At 38.4% G+C, this 24681-nt stretch overlaps 1 protein-coding gene across 1 annotated transcript; it reads left to right on the forward strand.

Moving 5' to 3' along the window:
• Positions 1-545: 545 nt before the first annotated feature.
• SMC3 (structural maintenance of chromosomes 3) lies at positions 546-24317 on the forward strand. Its single transcript, XM_071446087.1, has 29 exons — positions 546-700; positions 4565-4640; positions 6154-6192; positions 7012-7079; positions 7435-7506; positions 7694-7773; positions 8332-8410; positions 9664-9781; positions 10329-10504; positions 11118-11198; positions 11462-11626; positions 11774-11895; positions 12249-12462; positions 14074-14177; positions 14394-14493; positions 14944-15104; positions 16127-16268; positions 16568-16718; positions 17757-17909; positions 18827-18978; positions 19208-19366; positions 20073-20180; positions 20556-20664; positions 21149-21396; positions 21518-21730; positions 22369-22560; positions 22722-22899; positions 23434-23540; positions 23850-24317. Exons 1-29 carry the CDS (start codon positions 686-688, stop codon positions 23919-23921), a joined length of 3654 nt encoding a protein of 1217 aa, XP_071302188.1. The 5' UTR covers positions 546-685; the 3' UTR covers positions 23922-24317.
• The last annotated feature ends 364 nt before the right edge of the window (positions 24318-24681 follow it).

A 24681-nucleotide genomic window follows, 5' to 3' on the forward strand; every position in this document is an offset into this window, starting at 1 on the left:
TGGCTGAGGGAACGGGTGCCCTGGGGCAAGGAGCGCGTCTGCGCAGCCCTAAGAATGTTGATGCCTATTTTTTATTATCATTTTTATTTTTAAAAATAATTTTTAGATCTTCGAACGGAAGCCGGGTCCTCAGTCCGAGCCTTTATTTGATCTCCCGCGTAAGCGGCCCCTCAGGGCGGCCCTGACAGCGCCCCCTAGAGGCGCGCGCCGCCGCTCGCTCCGCTCGCCTCAACTTGCCTTTGGCGCCCAATCCGCCCCTCAGCGGGAGAAACCACTTCTCCTAACTCCCTGGGGGGATCCCGGCGCCCGGGAGACAGAGTGACCTGCCTTCCCCGCTACGCAGCGCCCTCCAAAACACCGCCGAGGCACTTTAGAAGATCAGAAAAAGGAAATTTCCGCTGCTCCACGTGGTGTCGCTTTTTCGGCGGTACAGGAGCGCGTTCTCTGCTCCGCAGTTCCCCCTCCAAGTGGCGCTGAATGGTTCGCGCCAGGACGGGACGGGGAGGGTCCGCCGCCATTTTGTTTGCGTGAGGGGTGAGCGGGCCCTGTGCGGGAAGCGGGGGGCGGCTGAGGGGGCGGGAAGCGGCGGCGGAGACCCGCGGTCAAGCCGAGCGCTCGGACCGGAAAGAGACGGCGAGGGCGGGCTGAACGACAGCCTGGCGGGCCTACCCCATCCTCGGCAAACATGTACATCAAGCAGGTGAGCCGGCGGGATTCGCGCCGCCCGCAGTGTGCGGTGCGGCCTGTGCCCGGCCTAGGGGGTTGGCCCAGTCCGCTCCGCCCCGGGGCTGGGGGCTCTGCACCTTCACTTCTGCCCGGCCCGCAGCAGGGGACCCGCGGGCTTGCGGCGGGCTCGGAGGCCTTTGCTTCGATCTTTTCTGTCCCGGGGGGCGGATCGAGGTCCAGGCTGAGGGAGGTGCCCCCGGCCCGGTCACGGGTCAGGTCCTACCGCCGGCTGGGCTGGCGGCGCTTTCTCTCCTTCTCTGCTCCCCTTTCATTCATTGCAGGTGTGAAGTGCCGCTGGGGTCTCTTTCATGGAGCCGAGACTTGTTCGCGGGGCCCCTTTGTACGCCAGCCCTGGTGTCCCGGCCGTGGAAGGCTCGTACCCAAACAAAGGGTTCTGCTCCGCTGTCAGAAGCATCTTTCAGCTGTTCAGATTGTGGGGTCTCTGCCTTGGGGTGCTCTCTCAGGCCTCCGGGCATGAATCATTTCACCTGATATGCTTCGCCCTTGCCAAACGATCTGTGGCTGGTGCTCAGTTTAAAAGATCCTGGTGCGCACCTTTTTCAAAGCGTTTTTGAGGCCATCATTATATTACTTCTGCAGTTTCCCTGCAGCTGCTTTAGCAGCAGATTTTTATTACTGCTTTCGTGTTGCTGGATATGTGTATTCATTCAAAGCCTACCAGGATTCTCATTTCCTGGTGGACTCAAAATTGACCTGTTTCTCACACCCTGCGGGTGTTTTTCTTAAGAAGAATACTTTGTTAGCGTTGAAAGTGCGTGTTCTACATAGATACCGGGTTTTCATCTACTGTTTGACTGACCGGGCGGTGTTTCAAACACCTTTTGATTGTACTTTGTAAATCACTCTTGATTAATCGTCATAGATGGGCACATTGCTTTAAAGACTTTGAATAAGAGTTTTTGTTCTCCAGATTTGAATTACTTGAAAGCAGGCAGTAGTGGAGATCTATAGAGTAAGTCCAAATTATCTCAGAGCAAGGGGAAACGTTTCATTTTGGGGAAAACAAAAGGAAGGGAATTTGGGTGGCCAATAACCAATACTGTTATAGGAGCTATAGAAGAATGTGTAACAGTGTGTGGATGTGAGAATAAAAAGGATGAGAATTCATTTGATTCTATCAGTATCCCCTATTTTGTTGCTTTACAGAAGTTGTTCCTGGAGTTTGAACATTAAAAATGTTTTAAGTCTTAATCTGAGTCGATACAGGGCAATGAAGAAGTCAGGAGGTTTCAGAATATGTAGGATGGATGAAGTGAGAAGCCATCTAGGGAAAAGCTCTGGGGAGAAGATGATGGTGTTCAGAGTCTGCCTGTATCCCACTCCCATGGTGCCCAAGTGTGTGGGTGGTAAAAGTTTGTGCTTCTGTAGCAATAGTCAAGAAATAATAATTGGTTGGGTTTATAATTTTGTAGAGATTTTCAGGTTCTTATGAGAATGAAGTAAATTAATTATTCCAATTCAGATGTTCTTTATATATTATGTGAAAAAATGAAAAGTAGTAGAGACCAACTTTTTTGCCCATTTTTTAATTTCTCCCCTTCCCCTTGAAATCTAGTGAGTTTGGAAGCAGCACTGTGTTGAAATGTTTGGGTTTTTTAAAATACTTTTTTGTTAAACATGTTAAATGAAAATGAATGAACGTAGTTGCTGTGGCCTAGGGTCAGTGGCCAGACCTGATTAAGATATTCTGTTCCTGCTTTTCCTTTGAAAGCTGCTGGCACTGAGCTTGCTGCAAAAGCCTGCATGTGGCAGATGAGGGAGGCTGGTATTTTAGGGGAGGTCGGGTGTTCGTGTTCCCAGCCACAGGTGGTCTTCAGTCCCTACACTGTCTTAAACTTGCTTTCTGTAGCTTGGTCCATTCAGTTCTGGAATCCTTGACTGCTTCCAATGCCAGAAAGGATCCGAGTACACTGCAGGTGGTTAAAGCAAACTGTGTCTGGCCTAAGGAGAGGGAGCACAGATAATTGCAGTTCAGAAGAGATCTAGGTCGGCAGAGTATTGAAGGAAGCTGTATTGGAATGTCTTTTCCAAAATAGCTTCTGCTTTCACTGATGTTTGATGGTCAAGGATTAGTAATTTGCTGCCTACCTGTGTTCTTAGCTTCAGATTCCAGAAATGAAATAATTTTGCAAAGAGAATTTGACAGAAAGCCATAGTGCCTGGGAAGAGAAGGGCTCTTGAGTTCTGACTAAAAGTTAATTAATGCCTAAAGTTTTATTTCATTTTGATTGTTATAAATTCCATTGTTTGATTTGCTGTCTGACATGGCATTTTCATTCAATATTAGTGAGATGGTTTTAATCCATTAATGCCAACAGGTGATAAGAGGAGTTTTCCACAACAATACTTAGAGTGGCCTGTCACATAATAGGAGAAAAACGAAGATCAAACTTGACCTGAATAAATATGGGCATTTTCTTCTCCCAGTCTTTTGTCCAGTACTTTTTGTGGGCAGGATTTTTTCCCCCACTGTTTAATGCTACCAGAATATGACAGAATATGGATGCAGTTCTGAAGGTAGATGTTTCATGAGGTGCTGGGATGTATACTTAATAGAGGCCTTTGTAGTTGTGAGGAAAGGCTAGCTTGAAGGTTTGCAGTACTACTTCTAGGCTTTTTGCTGAAGTTTTGTATGTGCTTCTTGAATAAAAAGTATTATGCTCATTTTCTGGAATATGAGCTCCTTTAATACTTGAAGGTGTGAGAGAAGGAACACATGTTCAGACAAATAGAAAATAGTGATTGCACCCTAGACCTTACAAACAAAAAATCAAAGTAATTTCATATCTTCATCTTCAGCACTAATAACATTGAGAAGTATAGTGCAAGCTGGTTTTGTGTCTTCTTAAGAAGTAATTTTTAGTGTATTGTAGCTGTCCTAGTGAAACACTGTCACTACTTTAACTGTATCCTGCTTCTGTTGGGGAAGAGCTGGGCAAAGAACACAGTTATTAAATGGGAACTGTAGTGTTGTTTCAAGTGTTCTTGCTGGAAGATCTGCAGATGTCAAACCTTCAGGTGCCTGCTGCCTTTCTGTCATACTGAGCAGAGCAAAGCTGCTGTGCTTTCAGCACAGCTTTGATGTGTGGAGCAGGTTGCTTGGTGCTGGAAGGTGGATTCGTTTTGTTGCTATGCAGAGCTGAACTTTTAGGATATTGTAACTCTGTACCTGGTGTATTGCTAGGCCTGGCAAACCTCAAAATACTGCTGAAGTTAGAAGAGTTGAAGTTCGATGTGCTGCTTTCAGATGACTGTTTGCTACATAGCTCTTGAAGTTGTGTACGTTTTTGTCTCTTTAGGCTGTGAATTGGAGCCAAGACAAGCTTGCTTTTTCATGTTTCCCTTTAGATTGCATAGTAAAATGAGACTATTGCATGTAAAATAGGCAGTCTAGTACAGTTTTTGCAGCCTGCAATGGCACTGCTTGGAGAATTTGCCAATAAAATTCTCATGCTCTAAGTAGATTGCATTATAAAAATTAATTAATAATTAATAGCTTGTTATACTCAGTTTTCTTTCCTGTATATGATACTTTAAGCAAATACTTTTTTTTCCAAAAACCTCTTGGAACTCCCTTGCTTGCCGTGCTTTGGCCTGCACAAATACCAGCATCTTTTGCTAGGGGAGAAATCTGTCCCTAAATCGATGCTTGGGGGGGCAAGTTTGATGTAAGTTTCTGATCTTGAGCTGGAAGTTGAGTGTGTGCAGGAAGGGTAGGCATGTAATAATTTATATAAATATTCTGCCAAACCTTATAGTAGAAAAACTGTTCAAAAACAGAGAGAACTTTGTTAAAATAACTCCTTCTTCTCACCAGGTAATCATTCAGGGCTTTCGAAGCTACAGGGACCAAACCATTGTGGACCCATTCAGCTCCAAACACAATGTCATTGGTAAGTTCTGATACTTGTCTTTTTCACTAGTTAAAATTGCACTTTTATTTCAGATGATATTCATGTTAGTCTCCTTCATAGTTTTTAATATTCTGGTTCCATTTGATGATTATATTTTCTGGTTTGGGAACTTCTGTACAGCTGTCTGTAATGTTCCACAGTGTGTGTTCCACTTACAGCAAACAACTATTAACGTTCAATTTTGCTGGGACAAAGCTGAACCTCCAGAAACTGAGTGAGGTTCATAAACTCCTTCTTGGTGCACATCTCTGTATCAGCCAGACCTCCTTTAAAGGTTGTCCTTGCAGGAACAGCAACAGAGAATTTGTACAGGATTCTTATTTTTTTTGGTCTGTGCAAGTGTCATCATTTTTAAGCGCTCCAGCAATTATAAACTCCTGCAGAGAAAGAAGATCATCTTTCTTCCAGTTTTAAAGGATGAATTTCTGGACTGTAGACTGCCAAAAAGTACAAGTTTTGAAGTGCAGGTTCTTGAGTAATTCCTATTTTAATAGCATGGTTTTTCCCACCATTCTCACACCTCTTCTATTTCTGCCTTTTTTGTTTGCATTGATTTTAGTGATTGTGCAGCAACTTTTGAGAATGCTGACCCAACAGCAAGCAGTCAATTTTGGACATAAAATCTTAGTAGCCAGGATTTAACTCTGGCACTAAATAAAACCCACAAAATATGACATGTATAGATGTCTTGTTTAATAATATTATTTCTACAGGACCTAAAACTTTATCCAGGTATTTCTGTTTTTAAAATACACTAAAAAAATCTCTTTCCACTGAGAGTTTTTAGCTTCTTTTTAAAGACTTCATAACAGTTTTTGGAATGAGGTTTGTCTGGATGCTGTATAGGCAGGCAGAGGTGAAAAGCCTGGGACGTTCATTGCTTCTGGAAGACAAGTGGATTTGAAACTGATGCAGCAGGTGCTGATCTTAAAGAGAAGGCCCTGGGCCTTGCTGAAACACTGCAGTATAAACATTGAGATTATATTGGTGTAGTGCTGTGTTCTTACACCTTTAATTTTCTATGTAGAAGTAGTTCTTATTCCAGTATTTTATGATTAAGAAGTGGAGTATTAAGAAGTTAATGTGCTACATGAAGTTCATACAGTCAACCTGAATGTATAGGCAAGTGGTTTCCTCTGGATAAATGTTCTGGAGCCAGGAGAATTTGACTTAGGTTTACTGTTCTTATCCATCAGATTGTCAGTACAAGAACCAAAAAGATGGCAATAAATAGGATTGGTTTAGCTATTATTGTCATTGTGGAGTGGTTTTGGAGTTTGTAAGTCCAGGTAATGTGTTTGAGTGGGCAAAGGGCTAATGTCTTGTACTCAAGTGGTCCATCCACCAAGTTCATCTCATTCCCTGGAGATTTCATTTGGCTGTGTTATATTTGGGTTTTGCTCTTGAATATTTTCGTGCCACATTTAAAGTACATTGCAGTGTTAACCTATGTCAGCTTAACTTATGTCATACTTTGTGTTTTAATTTTCAGTGGGAAGAAATGGATCTGGAAAAAGCAACTTTTTTTATGGTAAGCATGGATTTCTTGTTAGCCAAGGGATGCTGAAGATACCAGGTTTCTTTGCTTGTTTTTGCTAGAACTTGGTTTAACAGATGATCTTCCTCAATAAGGAGTGGCAGAATGGAGATTACTTGACAGTGATGAAAGGCAGATCTCAATGCACTTAATGTTTAATACTTAGTCCAGGTTTTTCCCTAGAATTCAGCTTCTCTTTTTAAGGGCCTTCTAAGACTTTCAGCTGGCAAATGTATTTACAGGAGGAAATGGATTCTAAAAGTTGCCCTCCATGAAAGATGATTATGATATTTGCAGTTGTTTTAGACATCCTTAGTGGCTAAATTCTACTCAATAGCAGTTTGGCACAGCTTAGATATTCTTTTAGTATAAGGTTATGAGGGGGATTTTTTGAGGTGGGAGCATTAATGGAGGAACAAAGATGCTAATTAAAGGTGTTAGTACACTTTGTGATGGTTGTGTTTATAAATTGCCTAATGCTAAGTATTTTAGCAATATTTTTAGCCTAGCCTGTGTGCTGTGTATATGTAGAAGGATGCTCATGAATCCCTAATTGTTCAGCATTGTTAATGATTATGCTGTGAACCAGTAATGTGGCAACAATGACCTCTTCAGATAAATCCTGCTGTACAGCAGGTTGAGTGATAAAGATCCAGCAGATTAAGGTTTTTAATGAAGAAATATTGTAAGATTTTGGCAACAGCTTGATTGTATTATACAACAGTAAACCAGTGTGTTTTGAGTTAATGAAACTGTTGCATGTCTCCCTGAAGGAAAGAATAAATTTTCTGTTTCTTTCCTATTTTATTACAGCAATTCAGTTTGTCCTCAGTGATGAGTTTAGTCATCTTCGCCCAGAGCAGAGACTGGCTTTGTTGCATGTAAGTGAATGTGTATAGCAGCAAAACTAAAGAATAAGCTAATGCATTTGAATGGGACAACAAAAATGTAAATTGCTGGGCTGTGGATATTTCAAGGCAATTATTTTGAAAGTAATTTTCTTTGTTTCAGTTGGCAAAAGGGAATTTATTACACAGTACTACATTATGTTGATAATGCAGACCAGTGAATGTGTAGCCAAGATTATCAGAAATAAAAACGTGTGCTGGAAATTTTGTAGATGTTCTTGCATCTCAAGTCCTTGAAAGGAAAGGGGAAGTGGGGTTGTCAAGGAAAAGAGGAGAGGAAAGAGTTCAAAATCTGGCAGCTGTCTAACCAGAACATCTCTTCTCTTAGGAAGGTACAGGTCCTCGAGTTATTTCGGCATTTGTGGAGATTATATTTGACAATTCCGACAACAGGTTACCGGTAAGTTCAGAGACCTGCTTTGGACATAGATTATCATTGCAGACTCAAGTGATCTCAGCCTTATGGAAGGCTTCAGCACAGTACCTGCTTTTGGGTCATTTCTGCTAAAAAGTGTCATAAACATTCTGGTGTTAGTTACAGCTGCTTGCAGTAGGTATGTGTATTTACTGGGTTTTGTTTTCTTAAGATTGATAAAGAGGAAGTCTCACTTCGCAGAGTCATTGGAGCCAAGAAGGACCAATATTTCTTAGACAAGAAAATGGTGACGTAGGTACTTCTTTTCCTTATCTGAATGAGAGCAGTAGTATTTCTGTAAAATTCTATAGGCAAACCCAACACTTGCATCCCTAGCATGAAATAATTTATTTCTGTTGTGTAATACTGAGTGCCAGTAGTTTGATAGCTGGAATATCAGCCCTTGTGCAATAGACAGCACACTTTGAATTGGCAGTTTAATCCGTCCATTGTTGTGGTGTTTAACTGCTTGCATAGTATTTTTTTCAGGGTTTCTTTGAAATAGAAGAGTTGCCACACTCTCAGTGGTTTTATATCCTTCCTTGTGATATGTTTGCCTGTATTTCCCTCCTCTGTGCTTCGAGTGCCTCTTTCGTAATCTTTTTCCAATTCTATATTATTTTAGATATTTACCATTTTTATTCTCTCATTTCATTTTAGAAATAGCCATTTTCAAATAAACAAGGTTGCTCAAACAGAGCATGCATTGCACATGGTGGTATTATGTGATGTATAGTTGTGATAATTTACTGCATTTTATAGCTCTCACTTTTACTGTAAGTTTTTAATGGATTCATAATAACATTTCAGGAAAAATGATGTCATGAATCTTCTTGAAAGTGCTGGATTTTCTCGCAGTAATCCCTACTATATTGTCAAACAAGGAAAGGTAAGATTCTTTTTCACAAAGTAGAAAATCACTGTCGAGGGTATCATGTTTCCTGGATGCCAAACTTAGTTCAATTATTTCAGAAGTAAACCAAAACCTAAATCTACCTCAGCTTGAAATAGTTCTTGTATGTCAATGCTTCTTTGGCAGATATTATTTATTTAGTAGTTTATGTTGATTAAAAAAAGAAATCATGTCTGTAAATGTTGCTATTTAGCAGAGGGTGTTTTATCATGGTGATCTTTACAATCAGGATTTTTTTCCATATACTTAAATACAAAGCAAACTCGATTCCTGTGAACTAGTTCAGTATAAATTCAAAGATTTCTGGGCCTATATATGAGGCAGCAAAGTAATGGTAGAGAATTTTAAGAGGTTGAAAATAGCAGCTTTCTAGAACTTTCAAAGGACAGCCACATCTGGAGACAAAGCACAGACTACCTGTAATGGCTCACAGGATGGATCATCAAGGAGACTGGGAACTGTCACCTCCAGAGGTTCCTGGAAGGCATACTTGGAGAGGAATGCAAGAGGAGAAGACTGGAGGAGTGCTTGATGTCACGAATGCTAACCCATAGTACAGTCTGACAGATGTTTACCAGGATAAATTTTCCTATACAGTTGAATGTGTGCATTTGAAAGAAACTGCTTGAGCTGGAAAGTCAGTGGTAGTGGGGATTGGTGCACAGTAATTAACAGCCAAAATACACAAACTGGTTTTAATATAAGACAAATTGGAAACAGTTACCTTCTTAGAAAAGCATGCAGCCACTGAAATTCTATTGAAAGGAAGTGAGTTTTATGTTGAGTGTAATTGTATGACTGATTTGATGTCATATTAATGAGTGTTTCATGATGTGAATTATTCTAAGATTTATAACCCCTGCATTTTATTGTGGTTTTATGGAGGCATTTAAACTATTTGATTTAGCACCAGGACTTAAAAGCACAAGCTTGAGTTTCTCTAAATATAATTTTGAGTGGTTTATGATTTTTTCAGTGTAGATAGTACTTGTATCCTGAGTTTTAGCAACAAATGGAAACATTTGAAAAGCAACAAATTTCATTACAAGCAGAGTACTTGCGGTCCTGAAGTAATTGTCTCGAAAGCAGTGTGGTGTATGCTATGTATCTCAATCTTCTTGCCAAAACCTCAGGCAAGCAGGCAGAGCAAAAGAGTGCAATCTTTGCTCTGTTGTGGTTAGCCATACATTCAGAGCAGGTTATTGAAATCATAGATCTTGAATTTTCAGATCAACCAGATGGCCACAGCTCCTGATTCTCAAAGATTGAAGTTGCTAAGAGAAGTAGCTGGTACCAGAGTGTACGATGAACGTAAAGAGGAGAGTATTTCACTAATGAAAGAAACAGGTAAAACTTCAAGAAATTACTGCTTTATGCCATAGTAATTAATTTAATTCTAAAACTTTTGGCTTTTTCAGTAAAGCTAGATAGATGTTATTTGTGGTATGTTAAACAATGCAGAGCTTGTCATATTTCTTCCTTGAATTTCCAATATCTCAAAAGGTTTAATAAGTTACTTTCTGTGTGCTTTTAGTAATAAAACCTTTTAGCTAAGCTAATACAGATAAATTTACCGTTCAAAACATATGAGTGATGTCAGCTGGCAGTGATCCAGAAATCAGGATATACTGCTGTGCAAACACTAAAGTTCATGTTGTGCAGTCTTTATTAAGTGTGTGAGCCAAGAGAGTACATGCTTGTGTTGTCTTATATAACAAGTATCAACAGTTCTGCTGTTGGGATGGTTTTGTGGAGAACTTTAGGACATGGGGTGTTTGTACATTTCATGTATGTTGATAAATTGGGAATCACTGGAGTAGATTCAGTGGCTGTAAAGATGGGGGATTGTATTACAGTGTTTAACTGAATTTCTGTCTTGTCATGTTTTCTAAAGAGGGCAAGCGAGAGAAAATCAATGAGTTGTTGAAATACATTGAGGAGCGACTGCATACTCTAGAAGAGGAGAAAGAGGAGCTGGCACAGTACCAGAAATGGGATAAAATGAGGAGAGCATTGGAATACACCATTTATAATCAGGAACTTAATGAAACTCGAGCTAAGCTTGATGAGGTAAAATATCTTGGCTAGTACAAAATGTAATGAGCTGTTGGTTTGTTTTTGCTACCATCTCCTTGTGATCCTTGATAGAATCCTGGCAGTGTTAAGGAACCTTTCCTGTGCAGCCATCCAGGAGCCACTCTGGCAGTCAGAGCTGCACCACCTGAGCTAGGACTGAAACTGCTTCCCAGTGCAGGTGCCTCACTTGACTCCCTGCACCACACTCACAGTCAGACCAGGCTTCCCATAGCAGAGTCTCAGATGTCTTGATCCTTAAAGTAGTTTAATCTTGGTGCAATAACTAAATAACAAAGGAAGGTGGGACCCCAGCAGAAGAAACTGAGTTTTTATCCCATCACAGTGGAAGTGTGGGGCTTCTGTTGCTGCTGTGTCTCTGAGTGCCACAGGTTCCTGTGCCCTTCGTTTTGCAAAGGGACATTAGTTCTCTTGCCTGTGGCTTCCACCACCCAGAATTTAATCTGCAGCATTCTGCAGCTGCACACTGAACTACCTGCACTGTATGTACTTGTCAGCATCACTGTTCTTCACTAGATAAATTATTTTCATTCTGAAACCACTACTGAAGCAGAATCTGGCTTAAGCTATTGGTGATATTTCCATACAGCTTTCTGCTAAACGAGAGACAAGTGGAGAAAAATCGAGGCAACTGAGAGATGCACAGCAAGATGCTAGAGATAAAATGGAGGTAAAAATACTTTTAAAAGGGCTCTCCAGAGGTTTGTTTTGCTTCGTGGTTTTGGGGATTTTTTGGAGAAGGTGGGGAGGGAGAGGATGAGGGCTGGTGGCATCTCTATTAGATTCAGTTGCATGCTTTCATGCTATTTGGAAACTTGGAGGTTTTCACACATTTACTGTATTGTGATCTGCAGAATAACAATCTTGTGGGTTTTGATAAATAGTGAAATGTTCATTCAGTGTTTAAGATACTTTATACTTAAATTTGCATAGGAAATAGAACGGCAAGTTCGAGAACTGAAGACAAAGATTTCTGCAATGAAAGAAGAGAAGGAGCAACTTAGTGCAGAAAGACAGGAGCAGATTAAACAGAGGACTAAATTAGAGTTGAAGGCAAAAGATCTACAGGATGAATTAGCTGGCAACAGTGAGCAAAGGGTACGTAACACCAGTGAAGTCATAAAATGTCAATGGCACAAGGAAGTGTTCATGTACACTGAAGTTTTGGTTTTAGACTGAAGCCTGTCACTATTTTGTAAGGTTTGTTAAATACTAACTTTAAATACTGCTTTGTTTGACTTTCAGAAAAGACTGCTAAAAGAGAGGCAAAAACTTCTTGAGAAAATTGAGGAGAAGCAGAAAGAATTGGCAGAAACAGAGCCAAAATTTAACAGCGTAAAAGAAAAAGAAGAGAGGGGAATTGCTAGGTGTGTGGCATTCTATGCAAATTTTATCAATGCTATCCATCTGCAGTTAACAAAAATTTGTACTTGTTGCTTGACAGCATGGTAGCTACATGCACTTGGAGATGGTCTGTAAAAAGCCTGCTTTATTGTTGGGGTAGGAACAGTATTTGGCAAAATGATTTTCTAAGCTTAACCACTTCTTGTGGATGATTTAGTTGTTTATACATGATCCTTTTCTTTTTGTTACTGATTTGGTGCTCGAATTTGAGGGCCTGGTATGACATTTGAAAATTCCAATAGTGATTTTTAATGCTTGCTTTTAATAAATTCAAGATTTCTTTATAATACGGCATGTCTTTCCCTTCTCAAAACAGACTTGCACAGGCTACACAAGAAAGAACAGATCTCTATGCAAAGCAAGGTCGAGGGAGCCAGTTTACTTCCAAAGAGGAAAGGGATAAGTGGATAAAGAAAGAACTGAAGTCCTTAGATCAAGCCATCAATGACAAGAAGCGGCAGATTGCAGCTATACACAAGGACTTAGAGGATACAGAGGCAAACAAGGAGAAAAACTTGGAGCAGTACAGTGTAAGTTTGCAGCTTATTCTCAGTCTTTTTTAGAGAAAGGTTAAATACTCAGTCTTGCACAGTCAGACTTCAATGCCTATTTATAAGGAAGATGTGACTTTTTCTGGTTGAGTGTTGGCTTTGAAAAATGCTTATTGAAAACATCTACAGATAAACTTTCAACTCCTTTAGCATTGCACTGTCTTCGCTCTTTATGTTGGCTTTGTCTTCTCATACTTTCCCCAATGTGTTTGGCCTGACTTATCAGGAATAGGCTTCTATCTGCCTTGCTCTTGTCTATGTTGAACATAGCCATTTAATAGAAAACAATTTGTTACATTCTTATGGAAGTCTGTGTTGGTTGTTTTCACTTCTCTCATTTTCCCAACAGGGAAAGCAACAGGGTCTTTTTGACTTTGAAGCAGGCACTGCACCCTTGTACCATGGTTGCAGCTGGTTAGAAGTTACATCCCTAGGCATATTAGAAGATTAATCTGTTACCTGCATAACTTAGATTTTAATTTCCATTCAGAAATGGTTCTTACAGTGCAAGTATAGCAAAATAATCCAAAGGTAGCATTCCTGCTAGGAGCTCTAGCTGTGAAAACCCTGCTTTTATATTGAGAGAACATACAGTGCCAATGCTGATGATCTTGGTCTTTGTGTAACATACCTACTGAGATTGAAGGTCAGTCTGACACCGTGCAGGAGTGTAGTTGTACAAAGATAATGGTGTTCTGCTAAAATACTGCTTGATTTGGATCCACTTTAGCAAAGCTGTGATTCTCTGAGTTGGTGAATGAAGAAAATGGCATTTACCACTGACTGATTGCAATTGTCCTATACTGCTCAATGGTAATTCTGTAGAATTGAAGGGGTTAGATTTGTTGTGGATTTTGATTCCTTTCTATAAACATGTCTTGGTTTCCTTTTCCTCCTTAAGGAAGGTTGATTTATGCTTAGGTGGAAAGTTGTATAGCTTTTTGTTGTTCAAAGAGAAGGCATCTTGGGTGAATGTGATTGAGAGCGTCCAAGGTTAGTTTAGAAGGAGCTGGCTGTGTTTTTCAACACAGTTAGTCCTCCTTGTACACATATAAATACGTAAACACTATCGAGTGCTAGCCCTGAACTGCTCTGAAAATGGCAGGTGTTAAGTGAGCAAAGGGGGGATGTCTGTGCATTGGCTTAAACAGCACACTGTTGACAGCAGCTGTCTTGAAAGTCTAGTACTGCTGGAGAGCAGGCTAAGGCTTTTGACTAATAGCAGGTTGACATGGTACACAAGATTAGTTGTACTTATCACAAATGTCATTTCAGAGCATGAGAAGTTATATGTATGTTAGTCACTGTTTTGGTTCCTGTTCTTGCTGTGACTTACAGGGATCCATTTCACTTTAATGCCCCGAGGCACAGTTGAACTCAGTGCCTGCTTTGCCATCTGTGTGGCACCTACACCTTGGTACTGCTTCTTTACAAAGCTGTCTTTATTCTTACTGCTTTTGCAGTTTGTTGTAAGCTGGTTAAAATGTTTGTAGCAATTTTTTGAATTTTTAGTAGTTCAGTATTGAATAAAACAGATTTTTTTTTAATATAGAGAGCTGCAGTTTCATACTGTTCTTTTCTTTGTATTAGAAACTGGACCAGGATCTTAATGAAGTGAAGGCTCGTGTTGAAGAATTGGACAGAAAATACTACGAAGTGAAAAATAAAAAGGATGAACTACAGAGTGAAAGAAAGTTAGTAATTAATTGAAATATGTCTCAATCTCACTTAATGTGAAGGACCCCAACTGTGTAGTTGTTAACATGGCATGTAGGTATGTTTTTTAAATATGGCCATGTATGAACTTCTGCACTTTTCCTTCCCATTAGATTAGGTGTCTTTAAGAAAATAATAATAAAACATTCAGATTGCATTCACACTTACAAAATTTTATTGGTTTTGTTCTGTAGTTACCTATGGAGAGAAGAGAATGCAGAACAACAAGCTCTTGCTGCAAAAAGGGAGGATCTAGAAAAGAAACAGCAGCTTCTCAGAGCAGCAACAGGAAAGGTAAGATAACCTCACTCTTGATAATTCCTTGTTAGAATATCATTCTTGACAAATCAGTTTTATCTAAAAGATATGGTAGGTACTTTTATAATTATGGTCTTTCTGTCACAATTAAAAAGGACAAATTGTATTCTGGGCTGAAGTTTTCAAATATTCATAGCTCTGGCACTACTTGAAAATGGGTTTTGTGGGGTCAAGGTAGTTGATATGAGGAGACTAGGCAGAAAAGGAATATTTTAAGAATTTCCTCTGATATTTTTTTGATTAAAAAAGACCCAAACAAAACTGAAAAATGATGGTCTCTTATTTAGGTATCTTCTGTTAGAGCTGTAGGTTAGTTAACAGGAATTTGGCATAAAGGAGAGTACACTTGTCACAAAGTTAAAGCTAGAATGAATATTATGCCCATGCATTTTAACTGCAATACAGTAATTAGCTGTATTTTAACAGGCCATTTTGAATGGTATAGACAGCATAAACAAAGTTTTGGAGCACTTCCGTCGGAAAGGCATAAACCAGCACGTTCTGAATGGCTATCATGGAATTGTGATGAATAACTTTGAATGTGAGCCAGCATTCTACACCTGTGTTGAAGTCACTGCAGGGAACAGGTAATTAATTATGTGCTATTTAGTGCAGTGTCACAATTTAGTTGTTGTTGCAAGCTTCTACTGAAATTTTATTCTTTTGAACTTGATATCTTGAGTTTTTTTTGTCAAAGTGCTTTCTATATGTCATGATCAAACTGCTGTTCCTTTGTGAAGGAACTAAGAAGAATTCTGACTATTTAAATGATAATTCTAGCTGCTCCTGACTTTGTCTAAAAAAACCTTAAACAAAACCAGAGAGAAAAAAAGGAAAAAAAAAAAAAAACAAAAACCAAAAAAGGTCCCAGACCCACACTCCTGACACTTGCCAGGGTCACTTCAAGTTAATTAAGATCGTCTTTTTGTGTGATCGGTCCCTGTTCCAACTTAGGAGTAGTCTGAAAGCTCTTGTTCTAATGAAGTGTAGCTAATGGCATAAGAGCAGGAAAGAGGACAGAGGTGACATGATCTTGCAATGTGTCACATTGAAATGTTGATGCTACTGGGATTGGAAATGCAGTCTCTTCTGAAACTTGTATCAGTGTGAACAAGGGTGTCTCTTCCAAGCACTTCACAGTTCTCTCTGAATCCTGTGCCCCATAGTTTGGAAAATATAACAAGCAGCTGTAGTTCAACTTGCAAAGGAAAAATCACTTATTTCAGTCCCTTATAGTGCACAGGGAGATGGGGTCTCTGTGTGTGGTGTATAGAGGCAGCAGAGGCAAACTTTGGAGATCCATGCAGAGAGGGGGGGTCTGAATGTTGTGTGATGGAAATGCAGGACAGAGGTGTGGACACAGTGGCACTGTACACATACTGAGCTGCTCCTGGCTGGACAGTGGAATGTAAAGCTCTTGGCTAATCCTAATTTAACTGAAGTGGAAAGAGTACCCACTGGCTTTTTCTAAGGCATGAAGTTGGAAATGCAATGCAACTTTATAGTGATGTGTTATGTAATGGAATCTGCAAGAATACTGTCTGTACACAAATACATTTGTCCTTTTAGCATTGTGAAGTTTTGCCTACTTGTTTGGCTTGTTAAACAGGTTGTTTTATCACATTGTGGATTCTGATGAGGTCAGTACAAAGATCCTAATGGAATTTAACAAAATGAACCTTCCTGGAGAAGTTACTTTCCTCCCTCTGAACAAGCTGGATGTTAGAGATACTGCTTATCCTGAGACTAATGTGAGTTAGAATTACTTTTGAACCTCTCTTTGCTTCATAACCACAAAGCCTCATGCTTTGAACTATGTACATTGCTTATTGCCCACCACTTGCTTTTCTGTTTGTCTGCAGTTAAATACTACTTCAAATGTATACTTCTGAACATAAACTATGTTATAGAAAAACATTTTTCTACAAGGTATCTGCTCTTTATTAACTGCACTTTACAAGTGAAAAAGCAATACTTATAAGTAGAGTTTTATTGTAAGCTGATACTCAAGAATTACTTTAATTGCTGAATTGTAATTCTCTCACCTTAGGATGCTATTCCTATGATCAGTAAACTGAGATACAATCCAAGATTTGATAAAGCTTTCAAACATGTTTTTGGGAAGACTTTAATTTGTCGTAGCATGGAAGTGTCTACTCAGCTGGCCAGAGCTTTCACAATGGATTGTATTACTCTGGAAGGTAAATACTGCAATTTTTTATAGGTTATTTATTGCAAAAATAGGATTCCTGGGAACATGGGGCTCATTAAACATAGTCTGTTCAGTGCTGTTGAAATAAGATTTATTAAAAATAATAGTATACTTGGCTGAGATCTATGTACAAGGTTGCACTTGGTTAAGTACAGTGCTTAAAAATAAAGGATTTCTTGACAAGGTATGGAATTTTCTTATGTTCTAAATTTTAGTAACAATGTGTCTCCATCCTGAGAATTACAAAGCAGATTAGGTTTGCATTCATCCAGGTTTTTTTAATCCAATTTAACAGGCATTTGTTTTCCTGGGGTGTTTATGGTGTTTTCCCCAAGCTCAAACCAGTGTTTAGGGTGTGAATGAAGGGCCTTAATTCCTTAAGGCCATTACTTAATTCCTTATGAAGGCAATGTGAATTCTTCTGTGCAACAGATATATTTACATCTTATGTCCTCTGAAATAATCTATAAATTTTTTTAATTGCCTGTGTTAAAGAAGGCAGATTCCTTGCAGGCTTATTGTTGTCTCTTTGTGTCTTAAAGTCAATCTGAAAAAATTCCTAAGGGTGTCTGAGGAAGAAGTTACTAATTTTTCAGTATCAGCATACTCTATAAGCCACAGATGCTGCTAATTACTTCATCTCTTTATTTCCTCATAGAAGACTTGAGATTTTTTTTCAAACTGGTAGTGCTAGGCATTTGCATTTTTCCCTTAATATAAGTATTTATCTTCTTTCAAGCTACATGGTTTCAGAAGCTAATTAAAATTTAAAAAAAAAAAGCCAATGCTTAAAGGAGATCCTAGCAGTCTGTGAAGATCTTGAGAAAGGAAATAGCACTTAAATTGAATAGAGAAATAAACATTTCCCTATTTACTGTAAACATACATGATTGCTGAAACATTCGGTGCTTTTGTAGCTTAGTTTAAATGTTCTGGTTAACCTGCTAAGTTGTGCTGTGGAAACTGTGCTGGACTTTATGGCAAGTGTGTAGTGTGCATTTTACATCTCATTCTGTTCTGCTCTTAGGTGATCAGGTCAGCCATCGAGGTGCTTTGACTGGAGGTTATTATGACACCAGGAAGTCACGGCTTGAATTGCAAAAAGATGTTAGAAAAGCAGAAGAGGAACTTAGTGAACTCGAAGCAAAGCTCAATGAAAACTTACGTAGAAACATTGAAAATATCCTTTTGTTGTTAATGGGGAAGGTTGTGTGACAACAAAGCTTTTCTTTTGTGGTTACAGTAATAGATGGAAAACTGGAGACTGATTTGTTACATCTTATCTGTGGCATTTGTTTTGGCTATTTTGTGTGCAGCCTGGTTCTCTGTGTTACTGTATTTGATATTGATCTTTAAAGCTTAGAGGTGAGGTTAAACCCTAGATTATGAGGCTTTCTATTCCTTTTAGAGTCTGTTGTAATAACTGCCATAACCAGATATTCTTGTTATCTGTGTTAATCTTCACTGCTTCTTCTGACTCAGGCTATATTTTTAGTACTTGTGTCCTGAATTGATGTGTTACACAGTCCACGTCTGCTGTGGAGGGGAGGTGGGAGAGCATTATAATAAGCTGTAATAAGCTCTGAGTTGCTTGACAGTTTGATCTTTCCAGTCTCTTTGGACTGTGTCTTTTTGAGATGCAATATCTAGAATTCAGGGGTAAGGGAGGTTTATACATTTTTCTTATACATCACTCAGGTCATTCTGTCCTTCAAACTGAACTCCTTTGTTTTTTGACTTGCATCAGTGCATTAGAGACATCTGTTTTGTATTTTATAAGATCTGAGCTTTCCTTGCATGTTCAAATGTATCCCTGTGTTCTTCCAAATATTGTGTAATAAAATAAGCAAGGAAATCTTCATTTAGTTTAGTTCCTGGTATTGATAAGTTACTTGATAAGTTGATAAGCTGCTTAAGTTATTTTTGTTGATGATTCTTGATTTTTCCTCTACAAGTGATCATTATGGTTTGGTGGAGTTTTGATTTGTTTGCTATTTTGATGAAAGATGAATATATCAGATAGAAAAAAATTGAAGGTACTAATAGGAATAAAATTATTTTTAAAACAAGGACAGAATTTTCCTTAGCCCACGGTATGGATTAATAATGAGATTGACCAGCTAATGAACCAAATGCAGCAAATTGAAACACAGCAGAGAAAATTCAAAGCCTCTCGAGACAGTATTTTGTCAGAGATGAAAATGCTGAAGGAGAAAAGGCAGCAGTCTGAAAAGACATTTATGCCTAAGGTTGGTATGGGGATATTGAAAACTGTTGCTTGGTTTAATTGTTTCATTAATGTTACTGATAAACATGCATTCCCTTCTGGTTAACATCATAATATGAAATATGAAGAGATAACTAGAGATATGTCACTAGATAACTAGAGATAACTAGAAATATGTTAATATGAACAGGTGAAGTTCATCTCAATCTAGAGATTGTTTTGAGGAGTGATTCTGTCTATCTGTCCCACAGCAACGTAGCCTGCAGAGCCTGGAGGCAAGTTTACATGCCATGGAGTCAACTAGAGAATCATTAAAAGCAGAACTGGGGACGGATTTGTTGTCTCAGCTCAGTCTTGAAGATCAGAAACGAGTGGATGCTCTTAATGATGAAATTCGACAGCTACAGCAAGTAAGGAAATGAAAATATCTTGCTATTAAATGTGTTACCTTTCTTAGCAAGAAACTTTTGTCCTTTTGTATGAAAAGTCACTTATGAATACAGTGTCAGTAAATTAGTGCTTCATCAGTAGTAGGTAGGTACATGTGTTTAAAGTTCTGTCATTTGCAAAGGGTATTTGCAAGTTTTTCTCACACACTAGGTGAAATTTGCCAGTTGATTGTGTGAGAATTAAGGCTATTTGTATTGAAATCATCACAATTTTCTTGCTTTTGCTATTGATTTTCCAACAATAAATACAAATAGATATCACGTGAAGGGAGGATGTACAGTATGAGAAAGGAAAATTTCTATATGTGAGTGGTAGGTGAGACAAAACTAAGCTTTTGATTGATACATATGTTGCTGGAAAAATACTGCTTCTTAATATACTCTCTAAAGCATTTCTGGGTTTAAGAATTGAATTCAGATACAAATAAAGATTAATAAACTCACTGATCTGTATACAGTTGACTTTTACACTAGACACCTTTGAATTTTTTTTTTCTGTCAGTTAAAATTAGAGGAGCAGTCCAGAGAACTGTGAGATTTTAATACACGGAATTGTGTGAAGAGGGTTTTTTTGTTGTTGTTGTTGTTATATTAATTTTTTTCTATAACAAGGTAAAAAAAGTCCTAGTCAGGTAAGGCAACTAATATACTTCTCTACTTTCTTCAGGAAAACAGACAGCTTTTGAATGAGAGGATTAAATTAGAAGGCATTATCACAAGAGTTGAAACATACCTCAATGAGAATCTGAGAAAACGCTTGGACCAAGTGGAGCAAGTAAGGGTTTTCTTTTAAATGTGCCTGTGCAATCTGGGTTTGGTTTATTTCTGGGGCTAACACAAGTAAATCATAAATACTTATTTGTATCTGTGGTGGGGTTTGCTCCCCTATGTATAAACTGAGTTAAGTATTGATTTGAATTTCAGCAAGTTTTTGACAAAAGCTACTGTGAATACGTGGCCTGTATATTAATAGGACTATCATAATGCCGGATTTGTTTGAAAATCTAACTTATTAGACCTTAGAACATCATGAAAATATTGAGTAGTATATGTATGTAATAGTTATATATAGAGTACCAGAAAGTATCTTTTTTGTCTGGCTTATGTTCCCATTCATGCTGAAGCCTGGTGGTATTTATTTATCCCATAGGAACTGAATGAGCTTCGAGAGACAGAAGGTGGCACAGTTCTTACTGCCACAACATCAGAACTCGAGGCTATCAACAAACGAGTGAAGGATACACTGGCACGGTCAGATGGTTGGTAACATCATGTTTTGGAAAGAAAACTCTCCAGGGTTTTGAAAGTTCACACATACCATATTTGATTCAGAAATAGATCCCAATGTAATTAACTTGTGTTGGGCTTCCAACTTGAGGGTGTGGTAGTTGAAAGGCAACTGTCCTACAAGCAAGATCTTGTATAATTGTTCCTGAATTTTGTCTAACCCATTTAAAACTCAGCTGCTTGAGTTTGGCTTGAAACTTCCTTTGCTTCCCTTTCTAGACTTGAACAATATGACTGTAGTACATTTGTTTGGGTTTTTTTTAAGCCATATACTCATGGGAAAGAAAAGAGGGATTTTCAGCTTTCTGCCTGAACTTTAACCTTCTGTTTCTTAATAGATCTTCTTTAGTCTATCTATCTTTTTGTTTCATAAATACTTTATTGGATAATTACTGATCTTATAGAGGTGTGTAAAACTTAAAGCTTTGGGTTTTGTATTCTTATTCAATATTGCAGATCTGGATAACTCTATTGACAAAACAGAAGCAGGGATTAAAGAACTTCAGAAGAGCATGGAACGCTGGAAGAACATGGAAAAGGAGCATATGGATGCTATTAACCATGATACAAAAGAACTTGAAAAAATGACAAACAGGCAAGGCATGCTTCTCAAGAAGAAAGAGGAATGCATGAAGAAAATACGAGAGTTGGGTTCACTTCCACAGGAGGCTTTTGAAAAGTATCAGACTTTAAGTTTAAAGCAGGTAAATAGTGTGCTTGGTTTCATGTTTTATGACCTGAAACATTGGTGTCACCTGCATCTTGAGTGTCAAGTGTGGCTAGAATTGCAAGTCACTTTGATGTGTTCATGTTTTCTGTTTACAGTTATTCCGCAAGCTGGAGCAGTGCAATACTGAACTGAAGAAATACAGTCACGTTAATAAAAAAGCTTTAGATCAGTTTGTGAATTTCTCAGAGCAGAAGGAAAAATTGATAAAAAGACAAGAGGAACTGGACAGGGGCTACAAATCGATCATGGAGCTGATGAATGTCCTTGAACTCAGGAAATATGAGGCTATTCAGCTGACTTTCAAACAGGTAACAAAATGGGAACAATTATAAAGACACTGGTGCTGAAATCAATCAAGTTGTCCCATGGTGTAGCAGCAATATGAGAAGAAGAGGATACTAAATAAATCTATACTAAGAGAAGGCTGTGTCATGTAACTTGAGGCTTGTGGGTTTTTTAAATACTGAAAAGTAAATAAGGCTACCATTTTCAGTAAGTGCCCATCTCCAATACAACTCTAGCTTTGCTTTAAACTTCTTAAATACTTCCTCTCAAGTGAGTTCCTATATATTTACGTACAAACCTTTCTGGGAACTGTGACAAAAAACTGCACCAAATCTCTTCTCCAGATTTAGTGAAAGGAATTCAAATCTTATTTTTGCTACAGGTCTATGTTTTAATTGGACCATTTTATTGAAAAAAATTTTGAGAATTCTCTTACTACAAAAACAGTTGTTTTGACTCTTGTTTTAAGCCAAGCTTTGTACAGCATACATTTCTCACTTCTGCTTAAGAACATGAATCTCTTCTTTAAAGCAGATACTTTTTGTGTTCATGCAAAAGCACTTGTCTGCATTTGATTTCACTCTGTAGAAATGAGTAGGTTTTGATGAGTAGGTTTCACTTTGTAAAAATGAGTAGGTAAAAATGACTATTTCTTTTTCAGGTGTCAAAAAATTTCAGTGAAGTATTCCAAAAGTTAGTACCTGGTGGCAAGGCCACATTGGTGATGAAGAAAGGAGATGTGGAAGGCAGTCAGTCCCAGGATGAAGGTGAAGGCAGTACTGAGAGCGAAAGGGGATCTGGATCTCAGAGCAGTGTTCCATCCGTAGATCAGTTCACTGGAGTTGGCATAAGGGTAAGGAAAAATATTGGTTTTTAGTCCCTTGAATGTTCGTTTGGGTTGTCTTTTAACTATATTTTTAAAAGGCAGCATTTAGTTCATCCTGTTTGTTTAATAGCAAGTGATGCTGCGGTTTAATGTTTTGAAATCATCTTGCTGTTGCATTGTTTTATTAGGTATCGTTCACAGGAAAGCAGGGTGAAATGAGAGAAATGCAGCAACTTTCAGGTGGACAGAAATCTTTAGTGGCCCTGGCCCTAATATTTGCCATCCAGAAATGTGATCCAGCTCCATTTTACTTGTTTGATGAAATCGACCAAGCCTTGGATGCCCAGCATAGAAAAGCTGTGTCAGGTACTTGTCTGCCTTTTATAATCTTCATTGTGGTTGAAGGTAATAGTTTGTTTTCTCATCCCTGATGTTTAAGAATAAAGCTTTTGATCATAAAAACACATTTTTGAGAAGCCCAGTGTGTGTATGGAGAAGTTTTCATGAACTTGGTTTTATGTAGAAGCTCTGTTCTGTTACTGCATCTAAAGGGTCTCCTTACTGCACTTCAGTGTGTTGAAAAACAGTCCTGTTTGGAAGTCTGTTTTGATTTTAAAAATGAATAGAAAAGTGCATTCATTGTTTTTCATCATAGAAGTTTAATATCATACTAGGTTTGCTAAGTGGCTGGACTTGTCAGAGTTCATACTGGAATTTAATGAGAGTACTTGTATGTATTATCTGGGAAATAAAACTGGTATGGATACTTTCTTGATTTATGGGGTTTTTGCTTCATTAACCAAAACCTCATCTTGAATAAGACAAAGAGTTTGCTATTTTTGTCTGTCTCACTTTATTGAAAATGCTACATTAATAAAGAATTTTTGTGTTCTTTTTTAGATATGATTATGGAACTAGCTGAACATGCTCAGTTTATTACAACAACTTTTAGGCCAGAACTGCTTGAGTCAGCTGACAAGTTCTATGGTGTAAAATTCAGAAATAAGGTAAGTAGTATGATAGGCTTCTCAGTAAACACCATTATTAAAAAAAGTTGTGCATTTGAGACTTAGCAAGAATTCAGAGTGAATCAGACTTACTTCAGCTGATAAATTTCTGTTTATGACACAGTCTTCTACAAAGAGTTCTCTTGTTCTTGAAAGCGAGTTTAAATGCCTGCAAATGTCCAGTGTCACATTCTTTAAAGGGATTATAAATCAATCATAGACCTGTTGCTGAGACCTGGAGCCTTCAGAAATGTCTGTCTTATTCTGCAGGAGGTACTGTAATAACTGAATGATTCTTTGTTCCACCAGGTCAGTCATATTGATGTGATCACCGCAGAAATGGCCAAAGACTTTGTAGAAGACGACACCACGCATGGATAAAGGAATTTACTACTGCTTATTTGGAAGATGTGTATAGTGCTATGTTTATGCCAGGGACCTGTACATTTAAAAGATGAAGTATTTAGTCCTTGTTTAAAATAGTTTTTGAACACACATTTTAACCAAGACCCCAGAAGGCTTAGTTTCAAATGAGCTTGAGTATCCATTTTGTCTCTGTTGCTGTATTTTATAAGATAATTGTTAATGTTACCTTTATACAATACCTGTAGTTTGGAAATTTTATTCTCTTCCTTCAAATCTTTTGTAAAGTGTTTGTTGCTGTTTTAAAGCTTTTCAGAAAGTGCTAGCTATTTCTTCTTAAGTATAGTTTTATCATTTATATTGCCTCACACTTTTTTTTTTAATGGCTTCAATTAAAATGGTTGGTTTTATGGCTGTAACTTGTATATATTAAGTTTTTGGGTTATATTGTCTTTCTGAAGAGGAATCCACTGAGATGGAGCAAACACTTCAGTCATATTGAAGTGGCATATTTCAGAATATGAGACAAAGCAATTCTCCCAAGCCACTCTTTTCCCCTCTTCTGCACATTGCCAGTGCCAGAAGAAAACTGCCCCAAATCTATGCTTGTCCAAATCCATCGTGTTCTGGTTATTGAACTGAAAAAAAAGGTAGGTATCAGAGAATCCTGAAAAGACCCTAGAACTGTGTCAAAACAAATCAGAGCCCCTTTTCCTGCACATTGTCCTGTGTAACAACCCCTCCATTACATCCCATTAAGACCAGCATAACTTGAGCC

This window comes from Agelaius tricolor, unplaced genomic scaffold (assembly GCF_023055355.1).
Source record: "Agelaius tricolor isolate 1412-34295 unplaced genomic scaffold, bAgeTri1.0.p SCAF_22, whole genome shotgun sequence".
Classification (NCBI taxonomy): domain Eukaryota; kingdom Metazoa; phylum Chordata; class Aves; order Passeriformes; family Icteridae; genus Agelaius; species Agelaius tricolor.

What these genes read in the sequence shown, in the direction of transcription:
- SMC3 (XM_071446087.1), top strand. An exon ending in AAAACTTGGAGCAGTACAGT is followed by an intron (nt 12,463 to 14,073) that starts GTAAGTTTGCAG and finishes TCTTTGTATTAG; the next exon opens with AAACTGGACCAGGATCTTAA. An exon ending in TCACTGGAGTTGGCATAAGG is followed by an intron (nt 22,561 to 22,721) that starts GTAAGGAAAAAT and finishes TTGTTTTATTAG; the next exon opens with GTATCGTTCACAGGAAAGCA.